The following is a 19,150-nucleotide window of genomic DNA, read 5'->3' as shown; positions in this document are numbered from 1 at the left end:
CAGCAGTCACACATGGGTCTCGGAAGGTTAATATATAGTTACAGAATGCAATTATTGGATTGCATTTATGCCTCTTAGAAGTCTGTGAAAATATGCCATTTGCTAGAACTGTATTAAACTTATTTCTGATTTGTTTTATCTGATCTGAATTAATCACATTATTTGGAAACAAATTGCTAAAGGCAGTAAATGCAATAAAAATTACATTTCTTATTTCAAAATATTTCTTCCTGAAAAATGTAAATCATTTATTGAAATGTAAGGAGTCTGAATCGTTAAGAGAAAACAGAATCAGAATTGTTAAATTCTTTACGATTCCCTATGCCTACAGTGTACATCATTTTGGAAAGTTCAAGATATTCTCAAATGATCTGTCAAACAATTCTGCATGCTATAAAATCATATTTTAAATTAAGTTAAACTGAATACTGGTAAAATGTCCTTGTTTCTAATATGGATGGTCCATCATAGAGCATAGCCTGATGCTTGAAGCTTCTAATTAAAGTAGTGGTCATAAACCATTAAAAAAAATTGAACCCAGTGATCCAAAAACATCCAAGATAAAGGGGAGATTTATGTGAAACAATGTTTTGTCTTATGTATTTCCAGGATCCCACCAAGAGGGAAATGAAGATAAAATACTTGAGATCTGGCCCCTAATTGACTCTGTGCTTAAGTAACTGTATAATGGCATCTATGGTTAGCAGTCCAAGAAATATAATAATCATCAGTGTATGGTAGAAAAGCTCTAGTCAAAGCTTACTGATACCATTTGCTTTTATTACAGGATCTTTGTCGTATCAAAAGGCAACAGAGGACATAAAACTGATATTTCCAGGGGGTTTGTGCTGCACAGAAACATCAATTATGAGAAACGAACAGGTATTGTAGCTTTTGTTACTTTCTCCTAAAGGAATATTCCAGGTTAAAAACAAGTTAAGCTCATTCGACAGCATAATGTTGATTATATTCCTTTAAAGGTATATTATTACTTTAGTTTTCAAGTTTAAGTTTTTCAAGCATATTTTCACTCTTATTTCAGATTTGCCATTTGTGTTCAGATCCTGAACCAAGTTTGGAACAGGACAACAACCCTTAGAACCACTGTTAAGGACAAATTTCACTCAAAATCAGGATTCAGTCAAGGCAAGGCATTCTCCCACTTTCTCAGCCAACTATAAGTGCATCAGAACACAGAGCCAATGAAACAACACACATCAAAACTTGCTGATGTTTTACTAGCTGCAACGACCTTTGAAATTAGGGCAGGAACTGCTGTTGTTTATTTGTGTTTTAGTGCCAGAAGGGCCTTTAGTCTCCAGTGCTCTGTGCCAGACCACCTGACTGCTGATACATTTCCAACCTCATGCAGCAGAGCTTTACTCAGAGCTACTAGACAGGCTGCTTAGGACAGACTGCCACCTGGTGGCTGGAAGGCTTTGCACACCAGATCAGAGTCGAAGAATGCACATATCTGAGCTACTGAGGCCCCCTGCTGATTGAGCATTTCATGTGCATTGGCTATCTTACCCAGTTACACCAAACGCCATTTTAATGAAAAGCAATAAAATATTTAATGTCTATTTTTGTGTTGTATCCAGGGATCACTTCTATCCGAGGGTTCCTGTCTTATCATTGTTATGCAAAAAGACAGTGCTGTCACCTGCTTTGATACCCTTCTTGAGAGGTACTAACGAGACTGAAATAAAGCTTTGAAGTTGACAGTAGCCCTTATCATGCACCGTATTTAATTCAAACAGTATTCTGCTTTTTGTGTTGCAGTATTTGTAGGGAGCCACCTGACTTTGAGAGATTAGGACAAAACTTCTTTACCCAAACCCTGAAAGTGGGGCAAGAAATGCTAATCACAGTAAGCGTTTTACATTTGTCTTACTTTTTAAACATTTTCCATAATTCCCCTAAAACCTATTTATGTCTGCAGGCAGAGAAACTGATGTGTTTACTTGTTCGACATTTCCTGTCCTGACAGTCATCACAGAACAAGTACCATGATAAACAGCAGGTAGTACTCATTGGTGAATTTGTACTTAAAAAAAAAAAAAAAAAAAAAAAAAAAAAATTATAAAAGAAACAAAAATTAAATGTAACTATTAACTTTTTTTAATATATTAAGTCTAGCATATTGTGTCCATTAAACAGTTTCTAACTCAACACAAGAACAAATAATTGTTCTCAGTTTCTTGGCTTGGAATCAATGCCTTTTCATGCATCGATAATCAGAAGAGTTTCCCGATGATTATCGATATACATCAGGATTTTTATCAGATATAAATTGGGCTGCACGTTGCACAATACTCTTTGTCTTTTCGAACATATTTCTCAACACAACTTTGGTAAAGCGTGAGCGGGGTCACACACCAGACATCATGGGATATGGCACGTCATGGCACATTTTAAAATTGGAAACAATTATTTTCTACGAAGGTATGCACACACTGCCAATGCTCGGCATCAAAATTCTGCAGTGCCACAGAGTACAACTCGCATAGTTTTCCATTAGATTTGACCCAAATCATTATCAAAGGACAAAGATTATTTACTCCAGCCATCACTGGATGATATATTGTGTATGTGTCTTTCATATAGCTTACACAATGTATTTTAAGTTACAAGTATGTAGTTTTGTGGTTTGACAGCTTGAATAAAAGACCTATTCAAGGCTACATACAGAGAAATTGCATAATAAACGTCACCATTTCTAACTGTTCAGTTTGCGCAGTTATACCAGTTTCATACACTAACCTGTAAACTCATCCATGTCACTTTGTTCATTCTTAAGGTACAAAAACCTTCCTAACTTTGGACTGCCATCTACTGTGCTGCATCAGCTCATCCTATGTGTGTGATCATGACTGCGACTGGCTTCAGTAAATGATATATCACCCTCTTGTGGTTTCCCTAACGCCATGACACAAGATTGTTAAACAGAGACCAACTGAATGAATTGGAAAGCACGCAAATTAGGCTTCAAATTAAAATGTCGGCTAATTTTAATATAACGATATCTCAGAAATAACGTGTTGATCAATAAGTGATATATATAGATATTTTATGACATCCCTATCAGTTTCTTATATACCTGATGAAGAAAATAAGAGACAAATGAGAAAGAACACAGCAACACTTGAGTCAGGTTAAAGATCAAACATTATTTAATTCCCAAGATGATAAAAATAATTCCATGAATTCTGTAAACCATTGCATAACTGCTGTAGTGTAGACAAGTGTTAACAATTTTAAATGATGCACTACAAGAAAAAGATTATGCATTATAAATAATATCATCTTAAGTAAAGAAAAACCTCTCTGGCCTTTCACGCCATCAAAACGCACAACTGTTCCATAAAGAAGCCTATATAACTTAAACACATAACTCCCAGTAAATGTTTTAAGGTCTTCTGTTGACCACACATACACAAAGTACTATATTGACAGCAAATTGTATAGTATTTCAACACTAATTAGAATACAAGCAGTTCTTTATATTGATGCATACTGTACCAAAATAAGGGATATGTTTCTCTCATAATATAAATGTTTTCCTCATTTTGACTTCTCAGAGGTGCAGTTTCCTTTGAAAATTGGACATCTCTTTCTATTCTAGTTCTCCTATAAAACCCTGAGAAAAAATACATCTCATATTTCCATCAAATTGTTACGATAATAAATACACAAACTTGAAAACTGCAATTGTGTTTAACTTATAAATTTATTTGTAATGTATCGCAATTCACAAAACTAGTGCTACATCATTATCAATTAACTGTCCTCCATGTTATTCCAGTGACCCATTTTATATCTATTTTGAATGGTACATTCAATATTCAGGGATTTATGTTCGATTAACTGTAACATTAAATATAGGGAACAGTGGTTCCAAAGTTCTGGCTTTCTTCTTCTTCTTCTTCTTTTTTTTTTTTTAATTACTTGTTTTAGCCTCTTATAAAAGTTTACTGTTGTAATAGGTAATTTCCCTGGCTAGTTTGATAAATTTAACCAGTTACATATGTAATATGTATATACACAAGATTGCATAAATCCTTAGGTTCAATAAATCACACTACTGATAGATAACAAAATTAGAAAAACAAACAAATAAAAAAAAAAAGAAAATCCACAAGAATTCGAAATAAAGAATAAAAGGATGATTATTTCCACTGCAGAGCATTATGGTAAATTTCCAATACAGTTCATTTACAAATTGTTAAACAAAAAGACACTGTCCTCAGTGCTTCTTTAATTGCAGATACCTGGTCTTTCATAAACCACAATACATTGAAACTGAATGGTCATTTGTGTTGATGATTATAGTTGATATTGGCTGATGCAGACAGAGGTGTTTTAGGTGGGAAACTGTATAAATGTACCTCTGGTATCTGCTGTGATTCATGTGACTAAGAGATTACACAAAAATTTGCTGTTTGCCATTAATACAGATGTTTATGGTACTAAAAATCACTTTTCAGAAAACCAATAATATAACAGAAAATTAATTGGAAGCCCGAAATTATTAATAATTATTCTGCTGTAATTTAGTCATACTTCACAATCTGTTCAATGAGCTGCTACTTTTAACGTCCTTGGTAGAGAATACAATTGCATAACATCTTAAGTGTTGCTCATAACTGACAGTTTTAATATGTAATGCATCATCCTAATGTTGTTTTTCAAGATAATTATATTTATTAAATCACTTTTATATTACTCAAAGCCAAAAGTTACTCAAAGGCATGTCAAAGTAATTAGGTATTATTTTAATACACTGGTAAAGTCTGTAGAAATCTGTGGCAAGATTCTCGTGCATTGAGAAATGCAGGTTAAAATGTCCCAAGGCACTAAAATTCGACTCTTCGAAGTTGTAAGCTCAAATTACCCACTTGTTCAATTAAAATACTTTCAATGTGTTTTAATAAAGGCACAAATTTGTTCCAAAAAGACTTGATCCTTTCAAAAATGAACAATAATATTAACGAGCAGCATGACTGTTCAAGTGTCTGGCAAGCTTATATTTTAAAAATGATTTTTTTTTTTTTTACTTAACTAGGCCAAATAAAGTGTGGTTTAAGGCTACGGAATTCGATTTTTTTTTTTTAAACAGTTTTCATAAATGTGACCCACTGTCTGTTTCAGCCATTTCAACTAGCACAAGCAAGGGACTCATTTTACATCACAATCAAATATGTGTTCTACAAAGAAATAGTAGACAACATTTGACAATACAACAATAGACTTCACTTCAAGGTAAAAAAAAAAATAATAATAATAAGTTAGAAGATTTCTTATTTTCTCTCAAAATGCTGAAGAATCACAAATAAACATACAGCAAAATAAACAGTCAAATTGAAACTAAAGAAATCACTTTACGGTCCAATTATACTCTTTTAAATTCCTGACAGCATACATGTAGTGCACAACCACTAATTTGAGAATTGTATGATTAAGTACTAATAATATAAAAAGAAATAATATCTCATTCAAATAAGCACTAATCCATATGGTCATTTAAGAATATTAACACAAATATTCATTCATTACTAGGACATTCCTTCACTGTAGATTACAACCAATTCAATAGTAATGTTATAATTTTCACTGAATAAAAAAAAGATTATGATTCCTTTATGATTTTTTTAATGCACATATTATGTAAATAAGTACTAGATCTGGTCATTTTTCTATTTCTAACCATTTCCTCAGAATGCTAAAATAAAAATGCAGCTATAAAGTTGAGAAGAAAGAAAAAAGAAAAACAGTAAAGGTCTTTGGTAAAAACTACAAAAATGGGCTCTCAGTCCATTAATATTGTCAGCAGAAGCAGTTGGCATAGTTGTCCTGTCAAATTAAACATTGAAAAACTGACATACTAATTGTACACCACTTCATTTGAGCTCTGAAACAAATATAAACTACAATACCACTTTGGTTTGAGTAAAGTCCACATTTGATTTACGCACTCTTTGTTTCAGAAATATATGATATATGAGGTCCCGAACATTTCAAACCCATTTTTTAGTTAAACAAAACTCTACGTTATGGTCCAACAACCAAACAAGTGGAATTAATCCCTCAACAAAGCGACATATCCGCAAAGCTCTTGAACACTTGTGTGTTGGAAACATCCCAGTACCCAGAGCTACTTTGATCTGGTAAAAATGTTTACAACCTATCTACATCAACAATCGTACAAAAGAAAAAAGAAACAAGAAAAAACAAAGAACACGGCTTCGCTAATCGTACTAGAAAAGATAAGCACGTAGTCAGTGCATTTGAAGCACTGTACAAAAATATTTTTGAATACTTAGAGCTTTCGACTGTGATGCCTGACCAACAACTGGGTAGGTCTGCTCAACACAAACACATGTGGCAGTGTAATCTAGAGCTTCAGCTGGTTACCAAAATGTACACACTGACACATGCAGCTTTTTTATGACAAATCATTCCAAATCTCAAGAACATGAGCTACATACAGACCTTGCTGATTTAGATACGAACACAAGAAACAGAGAGAAATAATATACACACTGTCCGTTTCTCGTGAAGCTGAAATTAAATACGAGGGTCTGGACAAGTAGATCCTCAATAACCATACCTTTTGAAATAAACTGTTTATCCCAATTTTAAAAGAAACAAAATAAAACTTGCACCTTGTTGTACCTGACCATTTACTGCACAAACTTATTGCTGTAAATATGAAAGGAACAAGAAAAAAAGGATACAATGTTTTCAGATAACACAGTAGCAGGTCATTTCAATTAAATTACCTAAGCACATTACACTGTCGAATTTGGATACGAAAAAAAAACACTGACGATTTCTGTCTGTAAACACTACAGAGCACTACAATGCTAAACATAAAAAAAAATAAAATAAAAAATACAAATTTACTAAGCCAGTTTAGTTTTGCAATCAAAGAAATACATATATTTCCTGATCTGAATATCCCTACGCATTTAAATTAAGGATGATTCAACATTTCTAAGGATAATGAAGCTGCACCCAAAAAGCACCATTGTTTATGATGAAAGAGGGAACGATACTTTAGCTGAATGTCAGGGCTCAGGCACTGACATAGATGAAATCTCTGGGAAATACTTCAGTATTAAATTGGGCCAATATATGCTCCAATAATGTATGTACGTCGTACGGCACTACCGAAAAATACACAATTTGCACAAGCAACGACTACACTTATGGTTTTGTACTACAATCCTAAGCTCCTCAAAGATGCTTCTAATATTTTTAAGGCAAGGCACTTAAGAGGGAGTGGCCTGGAATCAGATATCTTCTAAAATATCTGAAAGGCTAAAGTCCAAAAAAACAAACCAAAAAAAAAATATATACTATTACTGAGGACTTCAGAACACATGTGCTCATCTAACAATGTATATCTAAATAGTTGTTATAAGACAGAAAAACTGATTTACTAAATGCTTTAGCGTACAGTATGTGCCTTACTGATATTACATCTGCTGGTTATGCCTAAAATGCATTTAAAGTTTGCACTTATTTGATTGAAAAATTTAAGTAACAATGAAAGTAACTATTTAGTACTATTTTATATGAAAACTAACAAGATATATACACTATACCATGATTTAACAGTAAGAAAAATGAAATATTCTATAAGGTTTCACAGTACACACAAAAGCTTCATACTTTAGCGTATTTGGGCAAAATATAAATCTAAGAAAATAAAAATAACCAAAAAGCTACAAAGCAGCTTAAAGCAAAAATTTCTAACATTTTTCCCAAGTCAACAAAGTGCTTTTAACAAGAAATTAATTCTCTTCACACAGCTAGTAGCAAATATGATGTCTGACCGATGTTTTTGTCGCTAACAGTCAAATCAGTGGTAACCAAGGGCAAACTGTTTAATGCTTTATGAAAATGAAATCTAGCTTGTACAAAACAGGTATTGCATTTAAGTATTTGATTTTTATCAGTCAAACACCACTTATTAGATTCTAATAAAACTAATCAATTTAATCACTATATGAAACACTGAAACACAAAAAAATGCTATTTAGAAACAGTAAGCATAATATGTATTAGTAGTTCTTCAAAGGGCTAGATCATGAAAGAAGTACCTCGAATTGCTGTACATCACCACTTCAATATTTTTGTCTTACAGTAAGGACATTCCGTTTTACCAGACGCACAGTTCTGACAAAGTACATAATGTTGGCAAGGCTGCAGGACAATGGAACGATCATGCTTTTGGCAAACTACACATTTCTTTGACTGAAGCTGATATATTACCTGTGTTGAGAAAAAGAAGAGTTAGCATCAGTCAAACTCTTTACAGAAGTCAGGACCATTGCATTGCAGTGCATCATGCATGACTGACTGACTGACAGACATGTTGCCTACTCTTCCCCTGTAAGCCATGAAATCACCACTCTTACATCTAGGTGACGAGAAGAGTGTGACAGTCTAATTAGAGCGTGTGTAAATGTGACATGGTGACGTATGCGTGTTGGGACCTGGTCCTTCTTACCCCGTCTATTACGTCTAGGTCAGAGCGCAGCTGGCTCTGAATGGATCGGAGCTTTGGCAGGGGGAGCTGGTCCAGCTCTCCGTAGCTGCGCAGAAGAGGCTTATTGGGGGAGCGACACAAAACATCAAAGTCTACCTGCAGTTCCTTCAGCCTTCGCTCGGTGTCCTCCCGCTTCTGTTCCACCAGCTGTCGCTCCGCCTCCGCTGATTTCACTTGTTCTTTCGCATTGTGAGCATCTTTTTGCCACGCTTCACAGGCCTGGGAGAAGCGATTAGAAAACGAGCATTTCAATGAGGTGACCCATTTGATATTAGTAAGCCTTTAATTGTCCCCCTTGTGAGCATTTCCTGCATTTCTTTGTATTTGTTTCAAGCTTCAAAGCTAACGGACTATCACTTGAGGCATCGCTGTGGCATCAATAAGCAAATATACAGTGTCAGCCTGCATTTTCTACAATGTAACTAGGAAGGTTCCCAAAACAAGTGTAATGAAATGGCTCCCACTTTCTAAGAAACAACCTAAATGAGCACAAGAAATACAAACTAAATGGCTTAAGTACTAAAGCACTCACAATGGCTAGTATCTAGACCATGAGACCTATAAATAAGAATAACTGAAAAACCAGCATGTCTGACCTGTTTAACTTGGTGCCAGGCATCCTCCCATTGCTTTATCTTGCGCTTGGCCTCATCCAGTTCTCGGAAGAGTCGGCCGATGTCTGCACTGCTGGAGCCGACCGTGCTGGAAGAAAGGCTGCTGAACACTGGAGATGGGCTGGGAGAGAAGCTGCCACTCATGAAGTCCCATATACCCCCTGCTCCACCATTCAGACCTGAAGCCGAACATTATTAATGTAACTTACTCACATATGACTTTTTCATGAGATTGTGACTGTAAAACCTCATTCACACTGGGCTCTGATCCCGGGATATTGGCGGGATCAATTGGTGGGGAGCCTTCTGTGTGAACACAAGCTGGTGCTGGAAAGCCTGAAAATGTTATCCCGGGATCAGAACCTAGTAAAATTGCCGGGGTAAATCCCGCGACGTGTCTGTGTGAACAAAAGCAGAACCAATCCCTTGAAGGATGCGTGTCGTTGTGATGACGGATTTATCATGCGAAGGAGAAAGTTTGTGTGCAGAACAAAGTTTCAATTCTTTTTTTTTTTATATACGAGTAAAGAAATTAACGTTTCCATTGTAAATATTAGTTAAAAAAAAAAAGTTTTTAAAAAGCGGCAACATTTACAGCTTCACCGGAAGCTGTAAACCTTATTTCCCATCTGAACATTATTTCCCCCTCACATATGGTGCAGTTGATGTCCGTGATGTAGGAATACTTTGGGTATTTAAAAATAATAATGATGGTTATCCAGTTTGTAAACTAAGACGAAAGACAAAACAAAAAAAAGCGCCGCCTCATGCAGGAAACACTCCAAACCTGAAGTAGGGGAGAACTGTGGCTTTGTTGTGTATTCACTGTCAAGTGTCAAAATTACTGCTATATTATACAGGAAAAAGTTAATAAATGACTTTTATTGACATAATGGTTTAGTTTATCTTCTATTTATTTTAATTAGATCAGATAAAGTTGTTAGACAGGGATTTTACGCTGTAATATGGTCGTTACTATGTGCTTCGCACCGGTTACAACATTTTACTTTCCTTGTTCTAGGTAGACGGTGAATAAAGTACATACTAGGGCTGCACGATTATGACAAAAATCATAATTGTTGATTATTTCCTTTGATATTGTAATTGCGATTATTAATTTCAATTAATATAATTTACATTAAAATGCTTATTTTGTGTGGGGTTGCTGCATGCCATATTCTTTGTAGGCTACACATCCAAAACAGGAGAACAACTGTTCCTGAATTGCTTTGAACCCCAAGTGTATTTACACAAACTTAAGAAAACCAAAAAGTGTTCATTTGTGCCCACTCTACCCTACAACCTCCGTGAACATCATTCCACAGAATTTGCGAAGATGCATGTAGGCTTAGTGAAAATATGGTAGGTAGACTAAAGAAACACAACCAGACACACTTTTACCAGTTTTGAAATGAGTCAATATAGCTTTTTAGGTGACTAGCATGCCACAGCGCTTGCAACCTTATGACAGGCCAACTGTTTCTTCAGACATTTATTTTCTTAACCATATAAAGGGCAAGAACATAACGATACAGAAAATTAATTTATTGCTATTTTCCAAGACATTACAGTGGAAGCCAAAATTTGCAATAATGTACAGATTTTGCTGTTTTGGAAGGAAATTTGCACTTTAATTCACCAAAGTGACATTCAACTGATCACAAAGTATAGTCAGGACATTACTGATGTAAAAAGCAGCACCATCCCTATTTGAAAAAAGTCATTTTTGATCAAATCTAGACAGGCCCCATTTCCAGCAGCCATCACTCCAACACCTTATCCTTGAGTAATCATGCTAAATTGGTACTAGAAAATCATTTACCATTATATCAAACACAGTTGAAAGCTATTTGTTTCGTTAAATGAAGCGTAACATTGTCTTTGTGTTTGTTTTTGAGTTGCCACAGTATGCAATAGACTGGCATATCTTAAGGGCAATATTAGATCAGAAATGGCAAAAAAGAAACAGCTTTCTCTGGAAACTCATCAGTCAATCATTGTTTTGAGGAATGAAGGCTATACAGTGCTTGAAATTGCCAAAAAAACTGAAGATTTCATACAAAGGTGTACACTACAGTCTTCAAAGACAAAGGACAACTGGCTCTAACAAGGACAGAAAGAGATGTGGAAGGCCCAGATGTACAACTAATCAAGAGGATAAGTACATCAGAGTCTCTAGTTTGAGAAATAGACGCCTCACATGTCCTCAGCTGACAGCTTTATTGAATTCTACCTACTCAACACCAGTTTCATGTACAACAGTAAAGAGAAGACTCAGGGGTACAGGTCTTATGGGAAGAATTGCAAAGAAAAAGCCACTTTTGAAACAGAAAAACAAAAATAAAAGGTTAGAGTGGGCAAAGAAACATTGGAAAACAGATAATTGGAAAAGAGCGTTATGGATCTTAACCCCATTGAGCTTTTGTGGGATCAGCTACACTGTAAGGTGCGTGAGAAGTGCCCGACAAGACAGCCACATCTATGGCAAGTGCTACAGGAAGTGTGGGGTGAAATGTCACCTGAGTATCTGGACAAACTGACAGCTAGAATGCCAAGGATCTGCAAAGCTGTCATTGCTGCACGTGGAGGATTTTTTGAGGAGAACTCTTTGAAGTAGTTAAAGAAGTTCTGAATTTATTTTATTTTTTAAATTGTAATAGTAATTTTTCATGTTATTAATGTCCTGACTATACATTGTGATCAGTTGAATGCCACTTTGGTGAATAAAAGCACCAATTTCTTTCCTTAGACCACCAGTGTAGGTTCCAAATAATACATTTCAGTTTTTCTCCAAAAATAGCTTTTATTTTCAATTTCATTTCGAAAAGATGACATTTGCCTCGATGCTTCTCAATGCTTAATCGCAGCGCAACAGTTAGTATACAATGTGCATATTACTAATACGTTTTATTTGTAATGTTTAAAAAGTGCTTAAGGCATACAGAAATAGGCAGTGCTAGTTGAAAAAAAAAAAAAAAAAAAAAAAAACATATAAACGGTAAATTAATAATAATTTTGGATTGTAATAAATGCTAATATCTGAAGAAAAACAAAGTATAGTTTTACCTTGTCGGTGTAGTAAGTTTTCTTTATTTTTATAGGCCCGTTTAGAATCAAACTAAATTAAAAATGCAATTACTGAATCGAATGCACAACTTAACTGTTGCAGGGCAGTATAAATTAAAATTATTCGGGTTTTTTTAATATAATTTTTCTATTATTAAATATTAATTAATTTTTGTTTGTTTTGTGTTTTGACAGTTATCACTTTCACTTTCAATCTTTATTGTTCTTGGGAGGCATTTCAGTTGGTAGGGAGCATCCAACAACACAAAACAATTAACATCAAACAAGACAAAAATGATCTTATGAGCTATTTATAAAAGTAGGCCTAACTGCCAGAATAAAATCAATAAAACTCAATAAAAATCATGCAAATCTCATACAAGGACCATACTCGCCATATGCGCTGACAATTAAATTAAACTTCAGTTTAGTTTTACCTTAGGCAGTTTATTTGTTTACAAGAGGATAAAAGTGTGGGCTTCTCAAGAGAAAAGATGCAGTTATCAGTAAACTCAAGACACTTTACATTAGACGACACATCGTGATGTCACTTTGGTCTTTATGATTGTCCCGGGATGTGTGTGAATGCAAGCATAGATTACTGGAAAGCTCTTGCAGTGTGAATGAACAAATTTTGCAGTCCCAGAAAAGTTGCTGGAACGACTTTTCCTGGGATTAATAACGGGATCTCTGTGTGAAAGGGGCTTAATTAAGAGTTAAAGTTTGGAAAGTTATAGTCTCATTTTCAGAAGAAATGCTGACCGCCCACAAAACATCTGACGCATATTGCAAAGATAAATGTTCCAATCTGATTGGTTGGCTGTTTTTGCCAAAGATGCAAAGTTTTTAAATAGCCCACCAAGCAACAAGCTTTCAGCTTTGGCTTGCTACAATGAGGGCTTCTTGAGTTCATAGAATCAAATTTTAAAAATATATTCAAGAGTTGTGTTTTAGGCAGTTAGTTGTGCGTAAATGAGATATCCTTGAGCACAACTGTAGATTGTCCATGAAATAGTCAGTATTTATTACTTTGTTTTATTAGGAAACACAATTCAACACAAATTGTCCACTTATTGGGTGATTCTTTCCTGGTCCTATTTTATTACAAATTAAAAGAAACAAATAAGAAATTATATTTTGCACATAGACAATGAAGCCTATTTTTTAGGACCATTAAGATTTTTAACACTCGTGACATTATTTTCAAAGGTGCCTGGAATTGTTTTCTGGCAGGCAGCAGAGGCCCTAAGGAGTAGTATTTTTTTTTTTTTTTGTATTGATTTGGGGTTAAATATTACCAGAAAATTTTCTTTTCAGGTTTTGTGAGAATCACTTAATTTGCTGTCTGGAGAAGTTTACATGAAGACGACTGCACCTTTATTTGAATGGGCTAGTAATTTGTTGCACCTATTATTGTGGTATCAGCAATTTCAGATTTCCCCACCCTTAAACGTCATGTGAATAAAGCTAAAAGTGGATGGTTGAAAGTGGACAGACTTTATGCTGATAGTCAACAATCTGGCTCTATAACACTAGGAAAACCATATCAGTGCTTATTAACATTGAATTAATTACTTGTCTAATACTCTTTATGACTCACATCTTCTCAAGGTGAATATGTACATTTTCAAACCTTACAGTTCTTACCTAAGGAGTTCTGCGTAGACGTGGGCGTTCCTAGAAGGCCATGCTCTGTTTTAACATGCAGCGCCTGTGGCTGGCTCTGCTGGGAGGTCATTCCAGTGAGGAGAGACTGGGACAGGGAATGAGACAGAGAGCCAAGCGGGGAGGCGGAGAGAGAGGATGAGGAATGCAGAGAGGAAGACCGAGCCAGAGAGCCAGGAATATTGACAGGAGCAGAGCCTCCTAATAGCCTCTGACCTATGGAAAAAGAGTTGAAACATTAACTGTGTCCAATAGCAAGTACAAACCTGAAAACATCAACAATGTCTTACTTGTTAAACCAAGGCCATTGTTGTCTCGGTCCTCTAGCTCTTTGTCGAGGGAGGCAACGTTGATGTCACTAAAATTTAAGTCAAGTGCAGATCCTAAGAGCAAGAAAAGAACAGAGTCAATTTTATTGTCTTGGCAAAGTGGAGACTGAGGAAAATTCTCTGATATTTCAAGGTTAACCCTGAAGCTCCTTCAAGAGACAGTATTACACAAAACCATTTATGAAGTTTTGTTAAAGCACCTATAAAAACTAAAGGGTAGAGTTGAAAATTCTTGTTAATCCAGTCTCCCATCTTATGATAAAGACTCACTTCAGTTGATATCCAAGTCCACTCAGAGCCTATAAAAACTGTACATCAATGGCTGCTTTTTTTTTTTTTTTATAAAAGTCAAATATTTAACACGAATGAAAGTGTTGGGAAAGCCAGACAAAGACAAAATCACTTACCATCCACTCAGCTCTGTGCTGCCGAGTCATAGTCTGCTGCTGCAGTCGGTGGGTTTTAGTAGACTCACTGTCTTGCGACTAATGCACTGCCACAAAGACTTCCACTTCACTAAACACTCTGCATTTATCTGCACTGCCTTATCTGGACTCAGTCTGCCTCACATATAGCACTCAATACTTTAACCCTAGGATTGTGTGTTTGTGTGGAAAGCTCTATGCTGAATGATTGGTGCAAAGGACAGTAGCACTTACCTATTACTGACTCCACGGTATTGCTGCCTGGATAGAAAGGTGTGGCTTTTGCATTCATGGTTGATAAAGTGGTGGGTGATGAGCTGTCAGATCCAATACTGGAGGCCAAGCTGGATGTAATGCTTGATGTTATGCTGGATGCTAGTGGGTTTACCACAGAGAACACACAGCTGTGAGCCTGTGAAAGAAAACAGTCAGTCAGGAATTTTGTTTGGTGACTCGCTTGAAAATGTGAAGAAAAGTGAAGATCTTTTTGCTATTTCAGGTGTAGCATATTTTGAAACCAAGGCTGTCGATTTAACGCATTAATTCAGTGCGATTAATAAAAAAAAAAAAACACAAAATTTACGCAAATAATCATGCCCCCCAAGTCCTGACTGTATGGAAATTCCGTAATAAGGATTTACCAACGGAGCAATTCAAGCTTGATGTATCACCTTCAAGTTTTTGCGAGTTGCAGTCAGCAGGGAGCAGTCAGTGCAACTCCAGCTGTCCAGACAACAAACCGACAGCTGTTCAAAAGACAGCTGGATGGAGCACAAAAGAACAGGAGTCTATATGAATATTTCCAAGTTACAATATATTTAACTTGACACAGCATCCTAAAAATGTGCCATTTATGGTGCTAAATGCTAAAAACACAGTGAAATGCTCCAAGTCAACTGTCATTCAATTAATCATAATTCGATTATAAATTCGAATTGATTGACAGCCCTAGTTAAAACAGTTTTTCTTTCAAATATGTCAATATTCCATTCAGATGTTCCACCAAAATGTTTCCAACATTTACTAAATTTTAAAAACTGCCAGATAATTCAAAATGCTTTCAATCATTTTGACAGATAAAAATAATTGATATGTTCATTCTCACAGTAAATGATGCTAAAGGCATTAGAAGAGAAGAACACGAGAAAAAGTTTTAAAGATCCCCTGTAAAAATAGACCAGGTGAGAGACATGAGTGAGGATTTGGAGAGAAAAACAAGAGGTTCCAAGTGTAATCTGGTGAAATAATTTATGGTATAAATTGGGTGACCAAATCGCAAGACTGCAGTGCCGGTTTCTATTTTACATTGTAAGAGCTGAATAAAAAGAAGGCAAGAACCCTCAAAATGATATGACCAAAACGAGCTCTTGACACAACTGATGCTTGTCTTGGAAAACTTTTGCAAGCCTATTAATAATTTCTTTACAAGGCTATATCATAAATGGACAGCAAGGGATATTCTATTCTATTATATTCTAAGGGATATTCAAATATTGCATGATTTCTTGAAAATGAAGGCAGCAATGTTTTCCATAACTGATAACTCAGTCGATCACTAACTATTTTGTCATCTACGATCCATATTTTTAAGGATTGGAAGATGCATGAAAGTGAGCTAAGCTGCTTTACCTGTTTGTCTTGATCCATTAACTTTTGATTATTTTCCCCAGACTGGCTCTTCTGGTTCTTTGCCTGAAATCAGATAATACATCCTATCATGTGAACTGATGTTGGTTGGGCAACCAGGAGTGTTATTATGTAGGAAATTGCTACCTGCTCAGAAAGAGAAAGCAAAAAAAGGGAACGCACCCTTCTGTTAATTTGTTTGAAACAGTCTAATGTTACAGTCTGCTTCATTTTGATATTTTAAGATGAACACAACCTGGTCATGTGACGGCTAGGTTTATTTCTCTGATAACTGCAAGGTAGAAATTATTACTTCAGGGCTTGACACATGCAATTTCGGTACATGAACAATAACCCAAAATTGGTCAAAGAGAATATCCTGATATACAAGTTAATTCAGAATGCATTTCAAAAGGAAATGTATTTAATACCTGACTAGACAATGTTACCACAAAATGAATCACACAGATGAAGTGCTTAGCAGTTTCAACAAAACGACAACTAAAGAGAAATTATCTGAAAAATAAACAGAAAAGTGGTGACAACAAATGAGCAAAGAAATCAAATTGAAACAGAAGGCTTGCAGTGTGTGTCATTCCTGCAATCCTGCAAGAGTTCCCTTTAGAAAGGTCATGTGTACCTGATCCTCCCGTTCAAAACCCGGAGCTTTGGGATAGTTAGATGTCGGAGATGAAACACTGGACGTAGTGGACTCTGAACATAAGCTACCATTAGTAAAGCATTTTGGCCTGCCGATGGGTCCAATTGGGGACAAAGAACTGTTGCTTCCTGAGCTTGGTGTTACAGTTGGACTATTAGAGCATGACACCTGAAGAAGAAAAGCACACATGATCTTTATGAGGTGGTTTGGGAGCCAGCCAAATAGTTTTGGTGTTTATGTTGTTGATTTAGAATAAAATAGAATCTTTATTTATTCCTGAAGGGAAACTGGTTTTGATTTAGAAGATCCAAATGTGAAGGTAGAGCTAGAAAGGGTTTTCCTCTCAATAACAGGAAAAAAAATTTGCAATCTACCAGCAGAAAATCATTTTTGTCTAATTTGATTCAAGACAATATATATCCCTGATTTATCAATCATTCAATGTTGGTTTATCCTCCTGAGACCCCACGTCCACATATGTGGACATTATGTTATGGCTTCGCTATAGGCTATGTATAATTTCATTTCATTTAAACCAACTGATCTCAGTTCAGGAGACTCTGGGCTGTCATTAACAGGTTAAACTTTTGACACACTGAGTCAAGTGACAAAACAACATGGTGCCAATCTCAGCTGAGTTTGTCTTTGGGAGAAAAGGTAAAAAAAAACTACACCTGGTAAGAAACCTCATTAAGTTTTTAAATTGAAACCTTGTTGAGTCAAAAGATTAGAGTCTCTAATTTTATTCGATATGTAATTTTAAAAATGTCATCGATTTATCACGAAACGGCACCCTGTTAAACCCAATGACCACGTACATGGACCGTAGGCTCATTTTCCTTAAAATATCCTATATTCACTGTGCATTATTACTTCAACGGGTTCATCCAAAAGCTGAAAAATGCTGCTTTCAGTGGCTGTATATGGAGTTAGGATGAAAATAAGGTGCATTTCGAACTGTTCTGAGACCAATGCAGATAGACAGCACACTGGAGGTTAAGTAATTCCCTAATTAGGGAGCAAGGGAGCATCCTATAGCTTTCCTATAAAGCCAAGTGCATTCACTACTAACATCTGGTCAAAAGCTCAGTTTCAGGCTGCAGATGATGTTTGGACATCTCAACATGTTTGGCAGACATGGGACAATAGACATCAGTATATAGATTCAGAATTTATCATGTATAACTTTATTTCAACATGGTTGGCAGTGACTGGATGATGCTGGCCATTTCTTTGAATCATGCTGGCCATTACTTATTTGTTAATTTCTGATGAAATGTCTGTTACAAGAACATGAATAACCAACACTCCTGGAAACATAATCAATAATTTGATTTAAAAAAAAAAAAAAAAAAAAAAGACTTTCTGGTATTATTTAAAATTTCACAACTTAGTCCCACTGTCCACATATGATTTTTTTTCATGTTTCTTAGGGGCTACTAGTTACAAATCAAAAAGTGGAATGGAAAATGCACACAGCAGTCTCGCTCTGGTCTCAGGAGGTTATTAATTGATTGATCTGAAATTTGAGGTGCTTCCAACACAGACTGCAATAAATACAAAGGAATGCAAAAGAAACCAATATAAACAAAATTAAACACTGCAGACATGAAAGGAAAAAAAGCTCTTATAATGACACAATCTCTAAACTCCTTTCACAATTAGGGACATTACAACCACTGTTTAACAGAACAATCCACATATGGGTGAAGATCCCTCTGACAGACAGATGTTTGGCAGGTGTGTGCAGGTGAATGAATACATACATTTCCTGTCTGGCAGTTGTTATTAGCACTGCAGGTGATGGAATTCGTGTTGCTCCACTCGTTGACTGGACACTCTGGGTATTGCTGAGAGCCCAGACTGGAGTGACCCGACTGCATCGCTGTGAGCAACGTACTCATGGTCTCTTCTGTGGAAGGAATTCCTTCAAGAGACAAACACATGCACAAACACTCATTAGAATCATAAATAAAATGTTACAATACACTTTGAATTCACCATATGTAGTTAACTACAATAATAAAAAGAATTTAAAAAAATAAAATAAAAAATCACAACATTTTCGGATCAATCAGAGTTGTTTATATGCTTACTTTCCACATGTGCAAAAGCACAGAATGGCCCCCTTGGACAGTATCCAGTTTGCCTCATGTCATTGCATTTAGTAGATTTGTATATCTTGAAATAGGGATAAATAAGATTGT

The 19,150-nt window shown here is 35.7% G+C and overlaps 1 protein-coding gene across 7 annotated transcripts in view; it reads right to left on the bottom strand.

The window, feature by feature from the left end:
• Positions 1 to 3,150: 3,150 nt before the first annotated feature.
• The window catches only part of LOC127452094 (putative E3 ubiquitin-protein ligase UNKL), a 41,371-nt gene continuing 25,371 nt past the window's right edge, over positions 3,151 to 19,150 (bottom strand). For 3 of the 7 annotated variants that reach the window (XM_051717282.1, XM_051717284.1, XM_051717283.1), the window contains exons 7-17: positions 19,040 to 19,124; positions 18,710 to 18,870; positions 16,923 to 17,111; positions 16,286 to 16,348; positions 15,328 to 15,417; positions 14,891 to 15,068; positions 14,193 to 14,285; positions 13,885 to 14,118; positions 9,154 to 9,350; positions 8,519 to 8,776; positions 3,151 to 8,280 (exon numbers count right to left, since the gene is read on the bottom strand). In XM_051717282.1, coding sequence (XP_051573242.1) covers positions 8,125 to 8,280; positions 8,519 to 8,776; positions 9,154 to 9,350; positions 13,885 to 14,118; positions 14,193 to 14,285; positions 14,891 to 15,068; positions 15,328 to 15,417; positions 16,286 to 16,348; positions 16,923 to 17,111; positions 18,710 to 18,870; positions 19,040 to 19,124 — 1,704 coding nt within the window. In that variant the 3' untranslated portion in view covers positions 3,151 to 8,124. Of the gene's footprint in view, positions 8,281 to 8,518; positions 8,777 to 9,153; positions 9,351 to 13,884; positions 14,119 to 14,192; positions 14,286 to 14,890; positions 15,069 to 15,297; positions 15,418 to 16,285; positions 16,349 to 16,922; positions 17,112 to 18,709; positions 18,871 to 19,039; positions 19,125 to 19,150 lie in introns of those variants that run through there. The other 4 variants (XM_051717285.1, XM_051717286.1, XM_051717287.1 and 1 more) reach the window with 4 other exon arrangements.

The sequence above is a fragment of the Myxocyprinus asiaticus genome, chromosome 14 (assembly GCF_019703515.2).
Source record: "Myxocyprinus asiaticus isolate MX2 ecotype Aquarium Trade chromosome 14, UBuf_Myxa_2, whole genome shotgun sequence".
Classification (NCBI taxonomy): domain Eukaryota; kingdom Metazoa; phylum Chordata; class Actinopteri; order Cypriniformes; family Catostomidae; genus Myxocyprinus; species Myxocyprinus asiaticus.
This window is presented reverse-complemented; position numbering and strand designations above follow the sequence as displayed.